Source organism: Phalacrocorax carbo, chromosome 6 (genome assembly GCF_963921805.1).
Source record: "Phalacrocorax carbo chromosome 6, bPhaCar2.1, whole genome shotgun sequence".
Taxonomy (NCBI): Eukaryota; Metazoa; Chordata; class Aves; order Suliformes; family Phalacrocoracidae; genus Phalacrocorax; species Phalacrocorax carbo.
In genome coordinates this window covers 10,849,206-10,869,326 of record NC_087518.1, presented here as the reverse complement: position 1 = coordinate 10,869,326, position 20,121 = coordinate 10,849,206, and the positions used below count along the sequence as shown (strand labels likewise).

The following is a 20,121-nucleotide window of genomic DNA, read 5'->3' as shown; positions in this document are numbered from 1 at the left end:
GCCTGCCCTGTGAAGTACCCTGAAATCCCAAGGCTCTAAGAGCTGTCAGAAGTTGGAAAGAGACCTTAGACGCTGGCTTGTGGCTGGACCAAAGTGTCTTGTCATCCATAAGCACTGGAGATCCCCTGGAAGAAGACACACTGGCAAAGAGCCATAGCAACAGTTCAGCTGAGTACTGAAAGAGAGATTGCAATACACTATGAACCAGGAATCCCAGACTTGTAACCTATCTCTTCCTTTCAATCTAAGAGATTTTAGAGGCATGTAAAATCTTTTACTGCCTATTTTCCATCTCTACATATAAGCACAGTCAGACAACTCTGAATGGCCCAGGAATATTCAGAAAAAGGGTGGAACAAATAAAAAATATTCTCAATAAGTCCTGAAGCTACAAAAAAAAAAAGATATAACCTACCCTATATTAACATAGATGCAACTGCATCTTTGGAAGCATTTGGCACGTTTTATATTCAAGCCCTTAGTGTCTATGCTGCCATGTTCACATTTTCTCAGCTTCCCATACAAGGGAAAGCCATTTTTGGATTATTTTAACAAGCTTTTACATGTTAGCCACTTGGTTCTCAACAACCTTTCTGCAGCTTAGCTTTTTACCATCATGATTAAAAAATTTAACCTTTTCAATTAGACGTTTCCTGTGCTGTTTGCTTCGTTTGTCATGTTCTTTTTCATGCATATTATAGCCTGACAAATGCAGCAGAACTTTGCTAATTCAGATTAATGACTGGGAGACCTATTGCAAATTACTCTATTTTGTGATGAGTAAAGTAACTGAACAATACAATGAAAAATCAAAGTACATTTTCTGATACATTGTTCTTGTTCACTTATTTTGACAACTGTTGTGTAATTTTATAATACTTCATAATATAATATTGTCTATTTTGCAGAAGTAATGGCAGCGTATGACTTTGGTCTTGTAATGAATCGTAAAAATAAATATGCTTCTTTGTTTGCAAAACTCCATCTTTAAATTTGCTTCTTAACTTTAAATTGTTCTGCTATTTAAGCCTTTCCTTGCAAATACGGGAGACAGATATTTTGTGTCTGTATTTTGCAGCATGCCTGTTGGAGAAGTTCTGGTATAGTGCAAATAAATGTTATAACTACAATCCTTCTTTTTCTCCTCCATTTTGCAGGTGAGTTTCATCTTGCTGAATCTCTCAATAGTATTATAACACATGCATCAGCTATTGGAATGTTTAATTTTCACCTGGAACAGATCAGAGTGCTTGAATGGTAGTTTCAAAGCTGAACATACTTCTAATATCTGAGAGTTTGCAGTGCACGTGTTTTTGTGCTGGAATCATTGATATATTATGTACATTTCAGGTGCCATGATAATGGCAACATTTATGGCAACAATAGGTTCTAAAAAAAAGACTTCTGTAGCAAAAACTTTTAAGCAAAGTAAAATAAATAATTTATTTCCTAAAATCAATAGTGGTCAGTTAAGCATAGAAAGTGGTGTTCATTATATTTAACCTATTTACCAGAACTTCACAAATAATCAAGTTTGAAAAGAAGTCAACATGTATTTAGTTAAAGAAATATGTTTATCCATTTCATGATTATCTGAACTACTATGCATGCATATCATTATAAAAATAAAAAATCCCATTGTTTGATAAAGTACTATTAAGGATATGGGTTCTGCTTTAATTTTAAGGCAAAACCTACAACTTCTTCAGAAAAGTTTATAGTTATTGTCCTCCTCAAATACGTTAACATGCAAGTCAATGAAACATTTCTTTTGTGATGGTAAGTCTCAAATCTATAATGTTTATCATAATCAGAGAAACACCTTTACCAAAAAAAGGGAAGAAAACTTTACTGCGTTTTTTGCCTTTTTTTCTTTTTTATTCTAGGGGAGAGAAGAATGATGATACCCTGATCAGTCTAATGTAACACATGTAGGTTACAATGACAAGACAGTTTGCTTTAGTCAGCCTGCACCAAGCCCATGTGAAGTGAGGTCAGTGGCTATTAATCATTTGTCAAAGACTGCAGGCCCTTATCAGCCAATTATAGATACAAGAAACTTTATATCACATCCACAAGTGGCAAAGCTAGAAAGGATTTAAACCACAGTACAGTGGTGACACTTTTTATAGATAAAACATAAATCTAGACAAAATGCTAGCCTGAATTGCATCATATTTTCATTTAGCAATTTTAGTAAACACTTGAAAATATTCCTGGTCTTCCTTAAAATACAAATGACCTCATATGCTCCTTAGTTTTAAGAGGCTTATTTTTTATTTACAACAAAACCACTGATGGGATCTAATCTAAACACAAAAAATCCCATTGAAAAAGCAACTGACTTGCATGTACAGAGCAGATAAATCTAGCTTATTTTACAGGTTAGGTACTGGATGGGCTTGAGGATGGTCCTGAATCCTATCACTTCAGAACAACTGTAATACTCCCTTTTCATAGCAAAACCTATGGAGATAATCTCCACAGAAGCAGGTCAGAGGGTCATGGGGAAGAACAAGACACTGGACAGGGTAGATGAGAACCTGACAAAATGACATCTCGTTGCTTCTTCACATTCTTGCTGGGGTTTTGGGGCTGACAATCTACATCATCAGGTACAGATGGATGCTCAGTATCAGCAAGGAGGCTTAAGACTCCCCTCCTGTCCCCACACTGGGTCATGATCACCCATCAGGTGGGGCGAATTCCAACACATAGGGCTGAACAGGGAGGGTACACTATATACTGATGCATGCGCACCTCCACATACCAACCTTGCAAGCGTGAGCTTCCAGCAGCGCAGAGAAGAGAGGTGGAGCTAACAAGGGAGTACAGTCCTATTTACTCCTGGTAATTCTGTGCAGGTAGCCTTCACTAAGCCCACAGCAGAGGCACAGACTTCAAAAGATCATTTTCATTGACTGATATACTAATTAACTTCTGCAGGTTCCATCAACCCTTTGAAAAGCTGTCAGCCCCACATATATGGAGAAGTTTGTGGAGGCTGTTGATTTTAGAGCTATTAACATATGAAACCCATCAGCCATTAATAGGGCCAACAAATTAAACTTCAGTTTAAAAATTACTTTCATTTGTGAATGAAACAGCTTGATTACTCTTTCTTTGGTTTGAGACCACAAACTTTCTCATAAAATGAGGCCTGTGTTCATCTTACATTTTTGGCCATAGTCCAAATCAGGCATTTACTATCATAAAATCTCTGTGCCCACAATTCATGATAGGAATACATTTTTCTTATTTTAAACACACAGAGTTAAATGTCTGGGTAAAACCTAACTGGAAATTTGGCTGTGTACATTTTGCATGAAATTGCTTAAGTAAAATACACTTCTTGTGAAAGGACACCCAATGAAATGCTGAAACATTTGTGTCCTACTTTAGTGTGGTTTCTGGGGAACAGCTGTTTGAACTTCAGAGGAACAAATTTTATTTGGTAGCTTGGGAAGAGTTGAGTAGGATGCCAACAGAGATCTGGTGAGGCAATTCTTATAAAGCTAGGTTTCAACTTATAAAAAAACCTCTCTCTCAAAGATGGAAAAATCAGCTTTTATCAGAAATAAATTTTCTGGAGAGCATCTGTAGTTCAGAAAAGCTATTAATAAAATTAGGCTCAAGTGATCTTTTTCAGAAAGCAGCTCCACATTTTGCAGTTCAGTATGGATGAAATTCCTTTAGGATATTTACTTCCTTTCAGCATTGCCTTTAATGAAACTTTCAAACCTTCTATGACACACAAATACTTTGGAGGACAAATGCTTACTAAGTAGGTGCAGGGTACATAGCAATTTCCAGCCCCTGCACTGGAGGAAGAAGTAACATAGATAGTTACAGCTTCCTATTTGGAGAGAGGAGAGCAATTCTGATATTCAGCCAGGACCATACAGCACATCAGTCAGTGGGAAGTGCATAGCTAAGGCTTGAAACACTGCACATCATCTTGCTCATCTGGCTCTGTAGCCTCTGCAGTCATTCTGTCTCCTTTCATTAACTGGTTCTATGCCTTGCAAAGCAGCATGATGTGGGGGTGATTTGTATTGCAGTAGCAATATTCTTGGCAGACTTACGACCTTTACCCAGTGGAACCAATAGAAAATTAGTCTAGCTGGGTCTTTTTATTGACTACATTTCCATTATCTTCACAGGTGCTTTCTTTCCTGGCTTGTTCTTTTATCTTATTATAGACAGAAGCTACATTTACTGGACAATAGCTTCCACATTGCTCTCTTTTCATTCCCCAGAAAATATCACCACTACACTTTTTAAAGTTACTTGAGACCTGTCAAATTCTTTATCACTCATTACAACAAACTATTTGTTGTTTCAGTAAGTGCGTCATGTAACTGTCTTCATGCCATGGCATTTATAGCCACTTATCTACATAGGATATATAATTTTTTTCAAATATTCTGTGTGTTCCCCTGCTTAGCTACAGCAGGCTTAGAAAGATTTAGACATTTTCCAGTTGCTCACATACTATACTACTTGTTAAAATTGGCTTTAAAAACACTTCAGGAACTAAGTTATAGAATTGCCATTAATTTTATCTCCCTCTCGTTTAGGTATACACTCTTTGTGAAAAATATTACAGAGTTTTCCATCATAAATGAAAGGTAATGATGTCAATAATGGTATTCAAGTCACATAATCTCCAGTTTTTATATCATGATGCAAACCGACCTCGTAATTTTGTCATCTTCTGTATTTACAGCCCAATAATGCTTTTCTGGCAGTTCACAAGGGCTACTGAATTTATGAGGCACTTTCAAGTCAGGTATTTTATGAATACTTTGCCTTTGCCTGCATTTCTCAGAAATGATTTCTACAGAAATTTAAGTCTACTGTGTGTACTGGATTAAAATAGCATAAGAACTAAGTCATAATTTATACTATTTTGTTTTAAATTTTATTATATGGAAATACAAATTTTCATTGTTGATCATATTAACTTGATATGATGAAATGCTTTATTTTTACAGATAATGGTGTTTATTCTGTTTTTCAGTATATAAAATGTACCGAGTACCAAATTGCTTTAGCACATGCATAAAAATAACTTAATAAAACATGACTCAACCAATGTGTGATCAAAAAGACGACAAACAATGTAGCTTGCACTGAAATGGCAATAGCCCGTAGGCAATTCTAATGCCACCAGAATCTTGATCTCTATTCTGGAATAAAGAGTCCTCGACAAAGTGTCGGTCACAAGGTACCTGGTATCTTACTCTGTGGACTCTAGTCAAGTGTCTCTGTCCACTTCAGCCATCGTAACAACTCATAAGGACAGAGGTAGTTCCTTGGACAACCAGCACCCAAGGCAGAGAGATTTTCTAGACCAGCACGAGCACTTTGATTTACATGTAAAAGGGAACAGGCATACAGGATTATACTTTAACTCTAGTAATATACTGCGTGCGCTAGGAAACATATGGTTGCATGTTGCAATAACTGATGCATCTGGGTGGAATTGCACAGCAAGTTTCATAGTGTTCGCTTCATAAAATCTTACAAGAAGATAATAAAAATGTGGATGGCAAGTGAAACAAGTGAATGAAAACATCTGTGTGAGGAGAAACGCATATTATCTTGCACTGACTGGCAGTGCACTATTATAAAACATTTCAGACTGTTGATAAAAAATGAAGAAGTTGTATCTGAAACATCCTCTCCTCCTATCCCTCCCAACTCACATACATTGTCCAGTTAAAACTTGGACAAGCAAAATCCACATTAATAACATTGAGTGTAAATGAAACAGAACTACTTTTCAAAATAAGTATGCCTCTTGTTTAGGCTGTTAAAAAATTGACAGAGTGATGTTGAGGTTTCACAGGTACAGGACAGTTCTGAAACTGGACAATTAATTTTGACTGTCTCGATCCGATTATTTCTCCCTAATCACCCTCTCTCCCTGTCTTCAAACCCCCATCTCACCTTATAGTAAAGTCACAGGGTTTTGTTGCTGATTCCAAACAAAACAGATCAAGCTAAAAACTTGACAGCCAAAATATATTGTAGACAGGATCCCTTTGAACTATCCCACAGCATTGTAACACCCTCTCCTGACTGGGGTATCTTTTGAAAAGTCCTACCTAAATAAGTAACCTTAAAATCTATTGTTACAAATTGACTCCCTGGCACCTGCAGTCACGTAAAGAATTCTAGTTCTAAGCCTTCAAAGCAGAGAGGGAGAGAAGGAGAAAGAAAGAGGTGTATGTATGTCAGATGAGGAAGATTTGCTGAATCATGCATCAAAGCAGGTGTAGGAGCAAGGCCTATGTCAGTTTAAATACACAGTGGTGCATCCAAAACATATAGAATTCAGTTCTGCATTCCAGGACAATGCAGACATACTTCAGACAGTGACTAAAATGAGCAATAGAAAAGCCCTCTGAGAAGAGGTTGCAAGTGAAAAGAGATTTAAGATTAAATCAAAGAATGTCACATTTAATATTCAGAACACTCTAACTGAATCCTTACTGCCTAGGCTATAAATGGAATCTTACCGTGGGTTGGAATGAGAAAGTGGGCTCATTTCTTTCTGATAGTGATGCTCCTGTCTGACGGGCTATGGAAAACAAAAAAATAATAGTGAGAAAAGAACTTTGCAAATATTCTTTCAGCATGTTTAGAAGTACGTAGGAGATCTTTTATGAGCATACACATTTGCAGCTTCTGATATTAGAATTTTACAGTTTTTTCTTATCTGTGAAATTTAAAAGGGATATTCAGATCCTAACTGTGCAGAAGTACAACCTAACAGATGATTCTTGTGTGGGTGGAAATACATATGAATTAAAGAGTCAACCACACGGCCATTTCTCTACTGCCTGTGTGGGGACAGAGTGCAAACAGAGAGGGAAGGGTGGCAAAGTCTTGTCTGATAGAGAAGTCTGGACTGTACATATATAGGAAGCATGGTGCAGGGATTCTTAGTTGGATCTGTGCAGAACCAAACATTCTTAAGACAACACAGAGCCAGAGCTAATACGGCTGGCAGACATGGTTCCTCTCTCACCAGAAGCACCGTTAACAGCAATCTTAGCAGTCCCAAATGAAGTTTGCTGACGCACATATGCTTCTCTATGGCACTGCCAATCTGAAACGTGGATGAAGCTGTTCATGAATAGCTAACAGTGGAATGCATGAATATTCATACAAAATATGCTAATTCTCCACAGCCTTCAAATCTTACCTACCCTTTGTAAGAATATGCCCCAGAGGTTTTAAACTACACTTGGTTTACGGCATTAAAAACAGTCATTTGCAAGAAAGATCAATATTCATAAACTGATATAAAAATTCAAGAATTATAAAATTCAGAAATACATTTTCTCTAGGTATATATGTAGTGCTTTCAGAAGAGACCCCCCCTTGGCATTATCAGATACCTCAAAAACAGTTCTAAAAAAATCACTGAAGGCAAAAGAAATGAAAATACAAGCATACATTAACAATACTTAGACAATTTAGTACATGAAATGCTAAAAATAAATACTAAGCAGTATGAAAGCAATTGTTTTTTTTACAGAAATCAATATAAAAATGAGTATGTTCTCATGGTTTCAGGAAGTAGGGAGGGATGTTGTAAAATATATGTTCAGGATGAATGACATCCTAATTACTGCCAAATATGAGTCACTGCCTGGTGGTGGATCGTGCAATTCCCAAATGATGGCTAGTGGAAGACTGTGGATGAGACAGAAAGTGAATTAGAGAGTCTATAAACCAGAATATCTGTCTAAATAATTTTTAGTCTCATTTCATAGTAAAGAATAGTCTCCCTCAGTTTTGCAATTTGAATTGATGTGAACAGATCCCTCCAGGGGTTGTCAAACTGAGCTCTCTGTTGGAATAATTCTGGGTTTAAGTATCACTCCTCTTGTCTGTCAGACTTCAGTTATGCAAGGCCATTTTTTTGTTAAGTGGCTCGCTTTTCTGAATCATTACAAAGGAGGCCAGAAGACCTTCCACAAATTAGGCACAAACCTGGAAGTACCCTTTCAGATATTTTGTAGATCAAGGTCTATGTAACTGAATTTCTATTTAGGAAGTTGCTTGGGAACAAGTAATCTTTCTTCTCTGTGAGTACTCCTTACCTGAAAGACAGTTCTTAGTGGTGAGCATACGTTGGCGCCTGCTAATGGAGCACTATACCATTACAAGCTTCTAGGATTTATCACTGAGCAGTCTAGGAGAATCTTCTTTCTCCCTTTGCATTTCTGACTCAGAATCAGGGTCCATATGCAAGAAGATATACTGAATTCTCTTATATAAGATCTTGCTCCAGAATGTTTGTGTTTTGTCTGAAGTGGGGAAACAGCTACCCAAGAATGGGCCAATTCCCTGCCAGGGCAGGAAGGTCTTACTGGATCTCTGGAACAAAGCAAGGCATTTAAGCAGAGATATTTTGGAAGCTTTGCAACTTTTCTTGGATAATGTGTTTATGTGCAGGCATAAACTTCACATTATACTCTGCAATATATAGAACTGTGTTTTTCATATTGTTGCAAAGCTAACATGGAATTTCGTAGACTCTAAGATTTAAGAAAACACTCAGGTAAGACACAGTCAAATAAAGTCTTTTAAAATATTTATTTCCACATAGACATATTATTGATTTGGAACTGTGTCCCACACACATTTTACAAGGGTTTACAATTCTGTGTTGAAGTAAATCCATTTTAAAATAGAAGTTTTCCATATTTATAACTGATAGCTATGCTGGGTAATGTATAATATTCAAAGCTATTTTATTCCTTTTGGCTGTCATAGTTTACAGCAGCTGCTAAACGACTTACATTTCAATGATTTGTCCTGACAGAATATATTCAGTTCTTGGTAAACTATCAGAGGTTATAAAATACACTTTTAGTATATCTGTTTTATAGTTTTCAAGGACATCTGTTCTAACTGCAACTTAGCAATATGATTGATCTATGTGCCCTAACATTCAGAAGGGTTTCTGAGTTTCATTAAAGCCAGTAACATGAGAATTTTCAATGCATCTGAAAATCAGACTAACAATGGAAAATGATGGAAAAAACAAACTCACTAAAAATGTGTTTTATATATAAAATATTACTTTGATACAGAAGTTTACTATCTAACATGTTTATATCTTGCCCTGCCTTGCAAAACATCATAGGTATTTCAAACTGAAAGATACACAAAAAGCTGCCTTCTGGTGGTGCTGTTGCCATAGATTCCACTAAGGGACAAAAATTTATAAAATGAATGAAAATTTGGAATAAAAATACTCCCTACTTATCTTTGAAGAACATAAGAGAAAGCAATAGATACTACTGATTTAAATATTCAGAAGATACATCCTGGAAACACATGTAAGCATGAACATTTAATCCTGACAAGAATTTCAAGCTGTCCTTAATTTGTCAAACTACAATATGAGGATTATTTCTACTTATTTTCTATACTGCACTGCTAAAATCATTTGCCTACACAACTTGAAGAGGGCTACAGATACATGCAAACTTTTCTGCTGTTTGATATCTGATTTTGGAAGGATTGATCATTTGCAAATTCTCTTGACTCAACTGAAATGATACTGGTACTAAAGATCAGTGACATAAAACCAATTCTGCTTTTATTCTACACATATTTTTTACATTATATATATAAGGAATAAATATATATAAGGAACACTTATTGGTAGAAACTGGAAAGTGAAGAAATTGTTAATTTACTCATTTTAGGTCTTTACACTAAGATCGCACATTGCAGAAGACTGAAATCCAGGAGGAACAAACTTTGTATGTGTTCTAGTCACTCCAAGTAGGCTGCATTTTGATCTCTCAGTTATGTAGAAGTAACACATTTACTGCTCATGCGAATGCTATGTGTGGGCATTCACTGAAAACAGCTATATGAAATTACCTGACAGATTTACAGATTTGAAAGCCAGAGGGAAGAATTAGATCAACTCATGACCATACGTATATCACAGGCTATTAAACTGCAGATCACTAATAAAAACCACGGAACATCATCAGATCTTGAACTGAATGAACCCTGAAGCGGGTCCCTCTGAATATACTCTACTTGCAGAAAATTGTCTACTGACTGCTTTTGGTATTTGTCAGTTGACCAGTTCTAAATTCATTCAAGGTATGCTTTATCAATATTGTATGCTTCTCATTTATAAACAAATATTTACAATGGTCTTAACATGTTATATCTAAGCAGTTCCCTTATCAACTGTAACTTTATCAAGAAAATTACATTTTTTTTGAACAGGATGTATTTTCTATCAAATAATCTTGACTACCATTAACCATATTACCACCCTTTAAATCTCTGTTAACTGAATCCCATACCAGATTCTTCACTATTTTGACAATGATATCAGACCAACTGGCCTACATTAACTTTTTCATTGCAGCTACCCATTTGAATACTGGCATAGATCACTGCTCTCAAAGTGTTCTAAAATGTTGTAAGCATACCAAAATATACTAAAATTTAACACCAGCACTCCAAAAATGCCCCCAATTACTCTTTTAAAAGCTTCTGTGTTAAACAACTTGGGATGATTAAATAATCACCTTCCCTAATAAATGTTGTTTATAACCTCCCTACATACTAAAGGTCTAGAAAATGAATTATCATCCTCACTTGACTACTCTGCATTTTTCCAAATATTGGAACAGAATTACATCAAGCAGTGTGCTAAACACACAAGTCCATACTCCAAAAATTTGTACCACATCTATGAATAGCTGGTGCTGTGGCAGCTATCTCAGAAAGGAAAAGAAAATCAATAGATACTGTGGACTAAGTGACATTGAACTGGCACAGAGAGTCTTTTTGCGTAAAGATAGATGTATATGGGTAAGGAAGACTGCGGAAGCTGAATTTCAGCAGTCTTCGCTGTAGCGAGGGACTAAGTGGTTAGTCCTTATCTGAGAAAATATTAGGTTTGCTTTCTAAATTATCTCTTCCTGAAACGGTTCTTGCCGTTAAATCTTAACACCTCAATGCCCACCTTGCAAAATGCAGAGGAGAAACCTGACAAGGCTGTATGTGTAAGACACCTCAACACTTCAGTCAACTGAATGAAATTTGAAAAACTTCTCTCTCAAAGACAAATATGTTGCCTTTTACACTTGATTTATGTAGACAGAGATGGCCACAAAGGACTATTATGAAAAACTACAGCTGTATTAAATTACAATTTATATGACTAACCTAAACACTTTTTTAGACTGATGCTATTAGTCTGAAGCTACAGAAGCTGATCAAGGCAGTAAGATCAAAGAACTGTCTTAGCAGTCACACTGTGCATCGCTGAATACTGCAGCAGTACATTTTACTTTAAAAGTTCATTTTGTTTACTCATGTAATTTGTATTAACCAAACCTGACATGTCTAAATATTCTTATCAATTTCCTTATAATTAAACTACTCAATAATTAATAAGACTGCTATTCTCTTTATTTAATTGAGTTCCATTTGTCCAGTCTTGCAGATTTACACTATGTTTAAGCCTATTTAGTGAGTACTGAGAAAGCGCACTGGAAATACTATGAAATCAACTAAATGTGTTACGTCTACATATCTCAAATAGTTAAAACCAACTAATGTTTCTCTGATATCCTGCAAAATGTTACTCTGTAAACCAAGTTCTTATTTGTACAATTACCCACTTACTGATACATCTCTTCTCATTTGAAACTTCCATTTACCGGTGTAACACAAAGTTCCAATGCTGTGTTGATCGTTCACTATGGAATATTGCTACTACAGGCCTCTATCTAGGCCCTGTAGATCCCTGGAGGTAATTTGCACCTAACATTTTAGAGCATTTACTCTACAATAGTTTATATCAGGACAGCACAGCAGTGTTTATTCTTCCAATATTGGATCTGCCTCAGAGAGTTGTGTTGTGTGCTTTACTTAAGCCACATTCATTGTTTATTATTCTTTCACCTATAATAAAATAAGAACTATGTTGCTGAGATATAAACAGAGTATGAGGTTATCTAGTTTTACAGCAGCTCCTGCAAGTACCTTCATATAGTTGCTGAAATGTTATTCTGTGATTTCATACATTCAGTACTCTTTGGTGAAGTGTAACAAATACTCCTCTGCTTCTTGTAACAGTACTCTGTCACATAGTGCAGCTGTGTGTGATTTTGTACCACTTTGTACCAGGACAAATAAGAACACAAGGTGCAAAATACAGAAGGAACACACGCTAAGTGCTCAGAACTACTGCAGCTTTTTGCTGCTGTTCTCCTGCTTCAGTCCTTCAAACAGTTAGCTTTTCCGTAATGAGCCTTTGTTGTAAGAAGCAATTATTTTCCATTACTCACACTGTAATGCAGTTGCTGACTGGTATATCTGGGTTTCATTCATTTTGGAACTATTTTTAAGTACTATATCACACACCTGCAGGTTGTCAGCCACTACTGTGACAAACTGTACAGCCTGCATGATTATTCAGGATTCTAGGAAGGAATATACATAATAGATTTGCTCTTTGTCCATGGTGGTACTACAGAACCTGCTGGAACTGCATGTGTTTTGGTGGCATGTTTTACTGGATAAGTTCTAAAAAATGTTTGGTAATGGTAATTTGAAAGCTACTCAAAGAAATTTTAACATTCAAGACCCCTGAGTTGCAGAATTGATAGAAACCATATAGACAAACTACTATGGGTTTAGACTTACTGGTGGGAAACAAGAGTTCCAGGTTGCTGTATCATCACTGTTTGTACTTATGCTAACATTGCAGTTGTCTATCTGTGATGCACTCAGCCCATGTGAGATCCCAGTATCCCTTAATTCTTCATTTTGTTGTCTCTTCATGCTAGCCAGCATCTGCAGTTCAGATGAACTCAGTCTATTTGACTGGTAATTTTTCCAGTCATATTCCTGTGAAATAAAATGGAAAAGTCAACAATATAAACAGGATCATGGAACAGCATATATGAACATAACAGATACCTTGGAGAATATTTTTGGGAATCTTCAAGAAGCTACAATACTAAAAGAGAAACGAAATGTTTACTAGAAAAGATTAGTTAACAGATTTCTGTTCAGCTGTGAAGATCAAGCATATTTACACATAATTACAGGAAGGAAGAACACAAACACTGTTATGGGCTACAGTTTGGATCCAGGGTGTTTGGTGAAGTTGCTGTTCCACTGCAATTAAAAACAGAAGATAAAAGCAGGCTTTCAGAAGTTAAAAAATGCAGCAGCTAAAATTGCTTAAGCATTAAATGCAAATCTTGAAATAAACCCAATCATGCAGTTATCATAGTACCATAGACACCATCAACGTAACATTTAATTATTTGTCAAGCATAGCATAAAATTCCTCTGGAAAGTTACACATGTCAGCACTAAATTTTAGAAGTTATTTTGGTAACTTGCTAGCATATACATTTTAAAATAAACATCACTGTATTTTCATTTTTCTTTATATTCATCGGTTGAATTGTTAATGCAACTGTAATCTTTATATCCAACTTGGTCCACAGGCCAAAAGCTAAAAACCACGTATTAACTATTTTGCAGTTTGTACTTATGAACCACACAGAACCTCATGAAAAGATTGTTTAAGTTCACCCAACCGGCTGTGGCATCATCTTTGTTTAAAGAACCCCTTCCTTAAGAAAAACCTTCCTTTTTTTTAAAGGGTCCACATAGACTGCCGTTTCACAAAAGAACAGGTCTAATACTTGAGGCCTCTAGTTTTTTGGTTCTGAATGAAATTACAAAGCATTTCTGCTTGAAAAGTGAATCCAGGTAGTGACCAGGACTTCAGGGGATTTAGATCACCCGAGTACGGCCAGTGGGCTGCCAGACACTACATAACAGTATCCCAAAGAGGGACGGTGCTTTGATTCTAGTGAAGAGAACAGGTCTTTTAGACGAGGAGTTTATCATGTTCCTGGCAGAAGAGGGAATCTCACAGTGTGTTTTGCTGTGGGAAGGTACAGGGTAACTGAAGACCTCAAGAATACAAGCAGGTCAGTTGTACTAGTGATACGCATGTTGCTAGCTTTTCCTGCTATGAAAGGAAAAGGTACGGTCACTTTTGTACCCCCAGAAGACACACTGAAACATTACACACTGGAATTATTACTACAACCTCCTCTGCTTTCTTCCTATTATACAAGACATGCTAAGTCTTCTATGTGGATTATAATCATGAATCCGTCACACCTGAGACACAGGAAAACTTGAACTGGAGCTTTATGTAAGAGAAATACTACAGCAATGTTCAATACCTTCAGGCTATGACATCACATAAACACAAACAACATTTGCTTTTAAAAACACTCATGAATATATGAAAGTGATTAATAAAATATTATATAGGTTCAATTATTCAGCTCCACAGAGGTATGACGTATACAGCCCACAAAAGATGTTATACATTGCACATTGATGCCCTTATTTTAAGGAAATAACGCAAAAAATATATGTGTATATCTTAGATTTTCATGTATATTACTCAATATTTCACATGCAAAGTGCTCACTTTCACTGGAAACACTGCTGTAAAAGGAGGTTATTTTCAGTGACACAGTACTTTTTTCTGTTTTAGGGAGTTCCATATAGCTTCATAAAACTGTATTTTCTGGGAACCAGAAAAGCATTATTGTTCATCTGATCCGCTCTCCTGCCAATTTTTTTTTTTTTTTTTTGTCCTTGTGATCAGAGCCAGGTAGTGAAGGATACTACATTACTTATTTCCCCTCCAGAAGTTTAACTGGGGATATGCTCATAGACTCATTGACAGTGATGAACTCCAAGTATAGGATATGTGCGATACAATGCACACTGGAAGAAAATTTTGGATCAAGGACAGATGGACAAATGCTTCTTTTTAATAATACATGTATCGTCATCATGCAATGAACAGAACCTTGATTTTGGCTCAAGCTCTAGAATATTTTACTATGTATTTGCAAAAATAGTTTTAGAATAAAAACATACAGAATGTTTTTATTTCCTCATGGGCACCATAAAATAAATCAACAATTATTATCTCAATACTATGTAAAATAATACTTCCTATTTAAATTCTACTTAAGAAATGACATACCGTTCAGTAAAGATTGCTGCCCAACATTAAGTTTCTGTGAGTAGCAACTCTATCATATATTTTTGATGTTTCGTTCTGACTACCATGATGTTAGATTTCACTTAAAGCCATCTATTGCACATAACGGACCAAAAAGAAAATTAGCACTCAGATAACAAAGTAAACCACCTTTGATGGGAAGCGTGCCTGCAAGCTGACAATCAGCAGGTAAATATGTCCCATAAAACACAATTTATGACTGAAGGGTGCTCACTTGGAAACAGCTCCATGGGCAAGTATGCAAATCTTTGTGAAAATTAAGACAATTCTAAAGCCTATTGCAAACATTTTTGATTTTTTACTGGGTATCTCAAATTCTTAAGTCAAATGACTTTGCAAAGATTTTTCCTATGGAATCACCTCAAGCACTCACAGGCTACTTTTTGGCACAGATAAATACAGTCTGCCATTTTGTGCAAGGTATGAGAAGGCGACAGAAGCTGTTAGCACAGCCTCCACCCCTTTTATACCTCTGGCTTTTGAGGTCCAAGCTTCGTTGCTGAATAGTGTGATTATTATTACCATCTTTAAACCTAAAATAATAAGTTTTCTCCAGACCCTTACTGAACGTCCGTTATTAGCTCAGTTACTCTTAGGTATTTGTTCACTTCATACAAAGCTTTTTATGTTATTTCTGGAAAGTCTGCTATGCTCTGAAGTATTAGCATTCTATCAGATCTACAGCTGCTGTAACTTTTATTGATCTTACTGAAGATGCTGCTTTCCTGTTAATTTTCCTATATAGAGGCCTTCTACATTTATTTGGTTATTATAAGAGAAGCTTCGGCTTATCTTTCTTACCTCGTATAAGAAGCAATTGGCATGCAGTCATTAAAATGACAGAACGAACTAGTGCTATGCAGAATAAAAGCACTAAGCATTGAAAGAACATTTTTCTCACTCTCTTTTTAATAAAGGCAAAACATCACACAACCCTGCTTGACTTTTCCTTTACATCTATGAAGAAAGATGCATAGATTTTTTGAATTTTTATGAAACAATTCAAAACATTTGTTGTTTTTTTCCCCAGCTTATTTCAAATTGTCATTTTGTTTTCTTGTAATGGTCTCACTCTAGAAATACTATATTCAGAAAGGAGAAGAGATGTAATGACAATTTGCTGTGTTAAACATCCTGTACAATAAATACCTTGTAATAAAGGAGAAATAGTTTGGACTATTTATTCTGTAGTTTCAGACAACTAATAAAAAAAGCCTCTTCACAAATTTTATATTGTCTTAGCCAATATTCAAAGACAGAATTTGAAAATTGAATTTGAGATTAAGTTCACTTTGTAATTTAGGAGAAACTTTTGATGTAAGACGTAATTTTATAATAATCGTAAATTTGTCTAAAATTAGTATTTCATTTAGTAATTAAAAGCTTACCTTGTCTTTTTGCATATCCTCCCCTTATGATAAAGTATTTTTATTAAGTACTTAATACTTTTGCTAGATTGACAAAGCTTGTTATTTAAAGGATTTTTTTTCCCTATATAATGACATTCGCATTGTTCTAGGTTCAAATGATTTATTCAGAATTGTTTGAATGCAGTTATACGTGTGGAAAACTTTACCAGCTATCTACATGCTTGCAGTATTACCCAGAGGGCTGTACTTCTTTTAATTAAAAATATTTGAACTTAATAATAGAGAACTCTATTAAAACATGAATAAAACATTGCAAGCAACCAGATCCTTAAAGTGTATTAAGTAGTTAGCAAATCGACTGCAGGAAGAGTTGGCTAAGTGTTTCTCTTCTTTACCAGTCCTCCGTATGAGCAGATTAGAAGAGATTACTCCTCTGTAAACACTCACTCTCATACCCTTTCATAGGAAACTATCCTTTCATACATAATTCTTAAAACAATGAACAATTTTTCAAAACAGAAATAAAATAATTACATGCCCACAGCCAACAAAAAACCTCCAGTGCCGCCTAGTTGGAGTTAACAATATTGTATGTCAGCGCTCCTTTTCTTGAAACTTGTGGGGACCTGGAATACTAGTTATGGCAAAACTGCTCCAGTAGATAAAAAAAAAAGCTTTACATATGTATATGGTCAGAAAAAGGCCACATTCAAATATCTTATTATATGAATTTTAAAATTATTGGAAACATTGTTAATAAAAATTAATAAAAATATATTTTACTTTATTCTCTAAGTGCTAGGTGAACACACTTTCTAATATAAAGAAACATTGTTTAAAAGGCAGTCAGTGGCACTCAGATTTGGCTTCAAATTTTGACCGTGGCCTAGTACAAAAAGAAATATCAAAGAACTCCAAGGAAAGGCTTCTGGATTGGAAAATTTTATCACTTGATCAAATCAAGCATGAGAGCTAAATCTGCCAGATATTTTCATCTTATATTTTGTAGCAATACAATGAAGTCTGTAACTCCTGAGTTTCTATACATCAATAACAGGCTTTGTCTTTGCAAAAAATACTTACAAGCAACAAAGTACTGCACAACACATTTACAGCTACAAGTGCAGTATGGTAATAACCCTACTGTCTAATTAGTAATTAACTATTTATTGAGTGGAGGAAAAATGATAGCTCTTTTCCTTCATCTTTTAAAACAAAATATCACAAAAAAGTTGTAAAATATATCTAACACTTCAAAACTTAATTGTAATTCACCTAGGAAGGCTAAATTTAGGTATGTTCTATGGGAAAAAGTTGATCGCTGCATTAAACACTGATAATATATTTTAGGAAAGTAATCAACATATTTCATTTGTTATGGACAAATAGATTAGTTATGATTAGTAATAAACATAGTTGAATTTTAAGTGGAACAATCTTCCAAACCTGAAAAGAATCAGGAAACAAGGGGAAAATACACTTAATCATAAAAATGTGAATATTTACTGGAAACTAGAAAAAATAAATTCCTATAGATAAAACTAGGAGGGAAAGTGAATGTAAAATGTAAAAGATTTTATTATACACTTAGACAGATACATGGATATTAACACATCTAAGAAACAGAGAATCAGATTATCAGTATCAGCTGGGGTTTTCCTATCACTAAAAATTACAGAAACTTCTTCCCAAATACAAAAGAACACACTTTGCATTCTTCCACATTTTCTACGTCAGTAGTGGCAATTCTAAAGACTTTTTCAGATAATACATACATAGAACATATGCTGCTATGGGTAGGATTTTCTCTGCTTTTTAAAAAACTTTTTTCTTTTCACTGTCTTGCACTGGTTTTTAACCCTAGCCATCTATGACTGACCACTGCTTGACAGAAGATGATGGCTATGTAAGTCTTCAGTCTCATAGGGTATTAGTGACATCTGAAAAAAAGATGCCTGAAGCCCAAGGAAGAAATTTAACCTGTTCCACTCTCAGATGCTCAGAAATAAATCTAATCTACGCATAACACATTTAGAAAAGAGGTTACACATTAAAAGATATGGATCTGCAGTAATTCTATGCCTAAAAGTGTTCTATCCAAAAACATGGAACAGTAACATACTATCTCATTTGTGATTTACAGAATACATTTGATTCTTAAGCTCCAGTTCTTGATTCAAAGCACAGTTCAAAGCACACCATTATAAGCTTAAAAGAGAAGAATTAGCTATTAGGAAATATTAAAGAAAATAATTAGCTTCAGACAAACTTGTTCTTCAAATTACTACATGTTTTCATAAGGAGAATCCAGTAAGAAAAATCTAGGAATAAAACAACACTTTGGTGAATGTAACAATTCCTTCAGTAGCCTGGCAATTTAGCTTATGACACAGCCTTACTGCTGGTGTTCAATCACATAATTTATTATTTTTCAGGGCTGTTGCAGAGATACTACGAAGTAGCCAGATTAACGCTCTTTCTACGGTCGCTCGTTAATATATCAGTTCAAAGTCTGTCAATTTTCCTTTGTAATCTTTCACCCCAAAACTACTCTCTAACTCACACATTTCCAAAATGTGAGTTGCTCAACGACACCTCTTCATCTATAAACCTCTGTGATTTCTGTTTTATTTGGCGTACTATTTTGTGCGCTACAAAAAACTACGAAATCAACTTTCAACAGACTGAGCTCAGTAAATACTGTTATGATGAAACCAGAATATATCTGGATGAAAGATGTGTTATTTTTCACTTCATGCAAATGGGTATATCTAATATAGCTTTTCTATACAAGCTAATAATTTAATTTCAAAGTAAAAATCACTTACACTAGTCTGTGCTGTCAGACATGAATTTTCTCTTGAGATTTTCTTGAGAGACTTTTTACTGACGGCTCTTTTTAATTGACCAGAAACTCCTTCACATCTTTCATTTTTTTCAGAACCATTTGGAATTACTTTAAAGAATTCACATTTACTTCCAGTTGGAGAAAGAGAAAGGGTAGGCTTTAAGCTTCTCTGAGAGCTAACAGAATCTGTTTTTCTCACAGTGGAACTCTGTGGTTTTGATAAGACAGTCTCTTCGAGGTTATGTTTGCTGTGTTCCTTATTCTTCCAGTATTCATTTCTCCATGACATCCTCTTTAATGGGATCTCTTTAAAAACTGCTGAATCAGATGTTCTTTGCTTGCTGTGGCTGATCTGAAGGTTCTCCGTACCCTGGGTGAATTCATTGTTGTCATCCTAAATTTAGGAAACAAAGAGAGAGCAATTCCCTCTCATCGTCACACAATACAGTTTTACATAACCTTAAAATTTCAAAATGGCTCTTCAATCTCTACTGCCTAATTCTAAATTTGTAAGGATTCTGAAAACCAGCTGCTCTTCCTGGCAACTACATTGATTATACTGTAAACATATTCTTACATCTCAAGTAGTGAAAAATAGAAAGTACAAAGAGGAGGAGGGGGATGCAAGATTACACTTTTCAAAATGTTGACCCAAATTTAGAATGCTGGTAGCCTCTCAAACTTGAGTGCTACATGATTATAATAATAATTTCAATGAAATCTATCAAAATTGTAAACCAAAAGCAAAAAGTCCAAGACAA

General features: G+C 35.3%; 1 protein-coding gene across 2 annotated transcripts in view; it reads right to left on the bottom strand.

The window, feature by feature from the left end:
• CFAP20DC (CFAP20 domain containing) overlaps positions 1-20,121 on the bottom strand; it is an 86,654-nt gene that overhangs the window by 14,180 nt on the left and 52,353 nt on the right. For both annotated transcript variants that reach the window (XM_064453604.1, XM_064453603.1), the window contains 3 exons: positions 19,341-19,754; positions 12,715-12,918; positions 6,528-6,589 (listed from right to left, as the gene is read on the bottom strand). In XM_064453604.1, the coding sequence (XP_064309674.1) occupies positions 6,528-6,589; positions 12,715-12,918; positions 19,341-19,754 (680 nt within the window). The remainder of the gene's footprint in view (positions 1-6,527; positions 6,590-12,714; positions 12,919-19,340; positions 19,755-20,121) is intronic.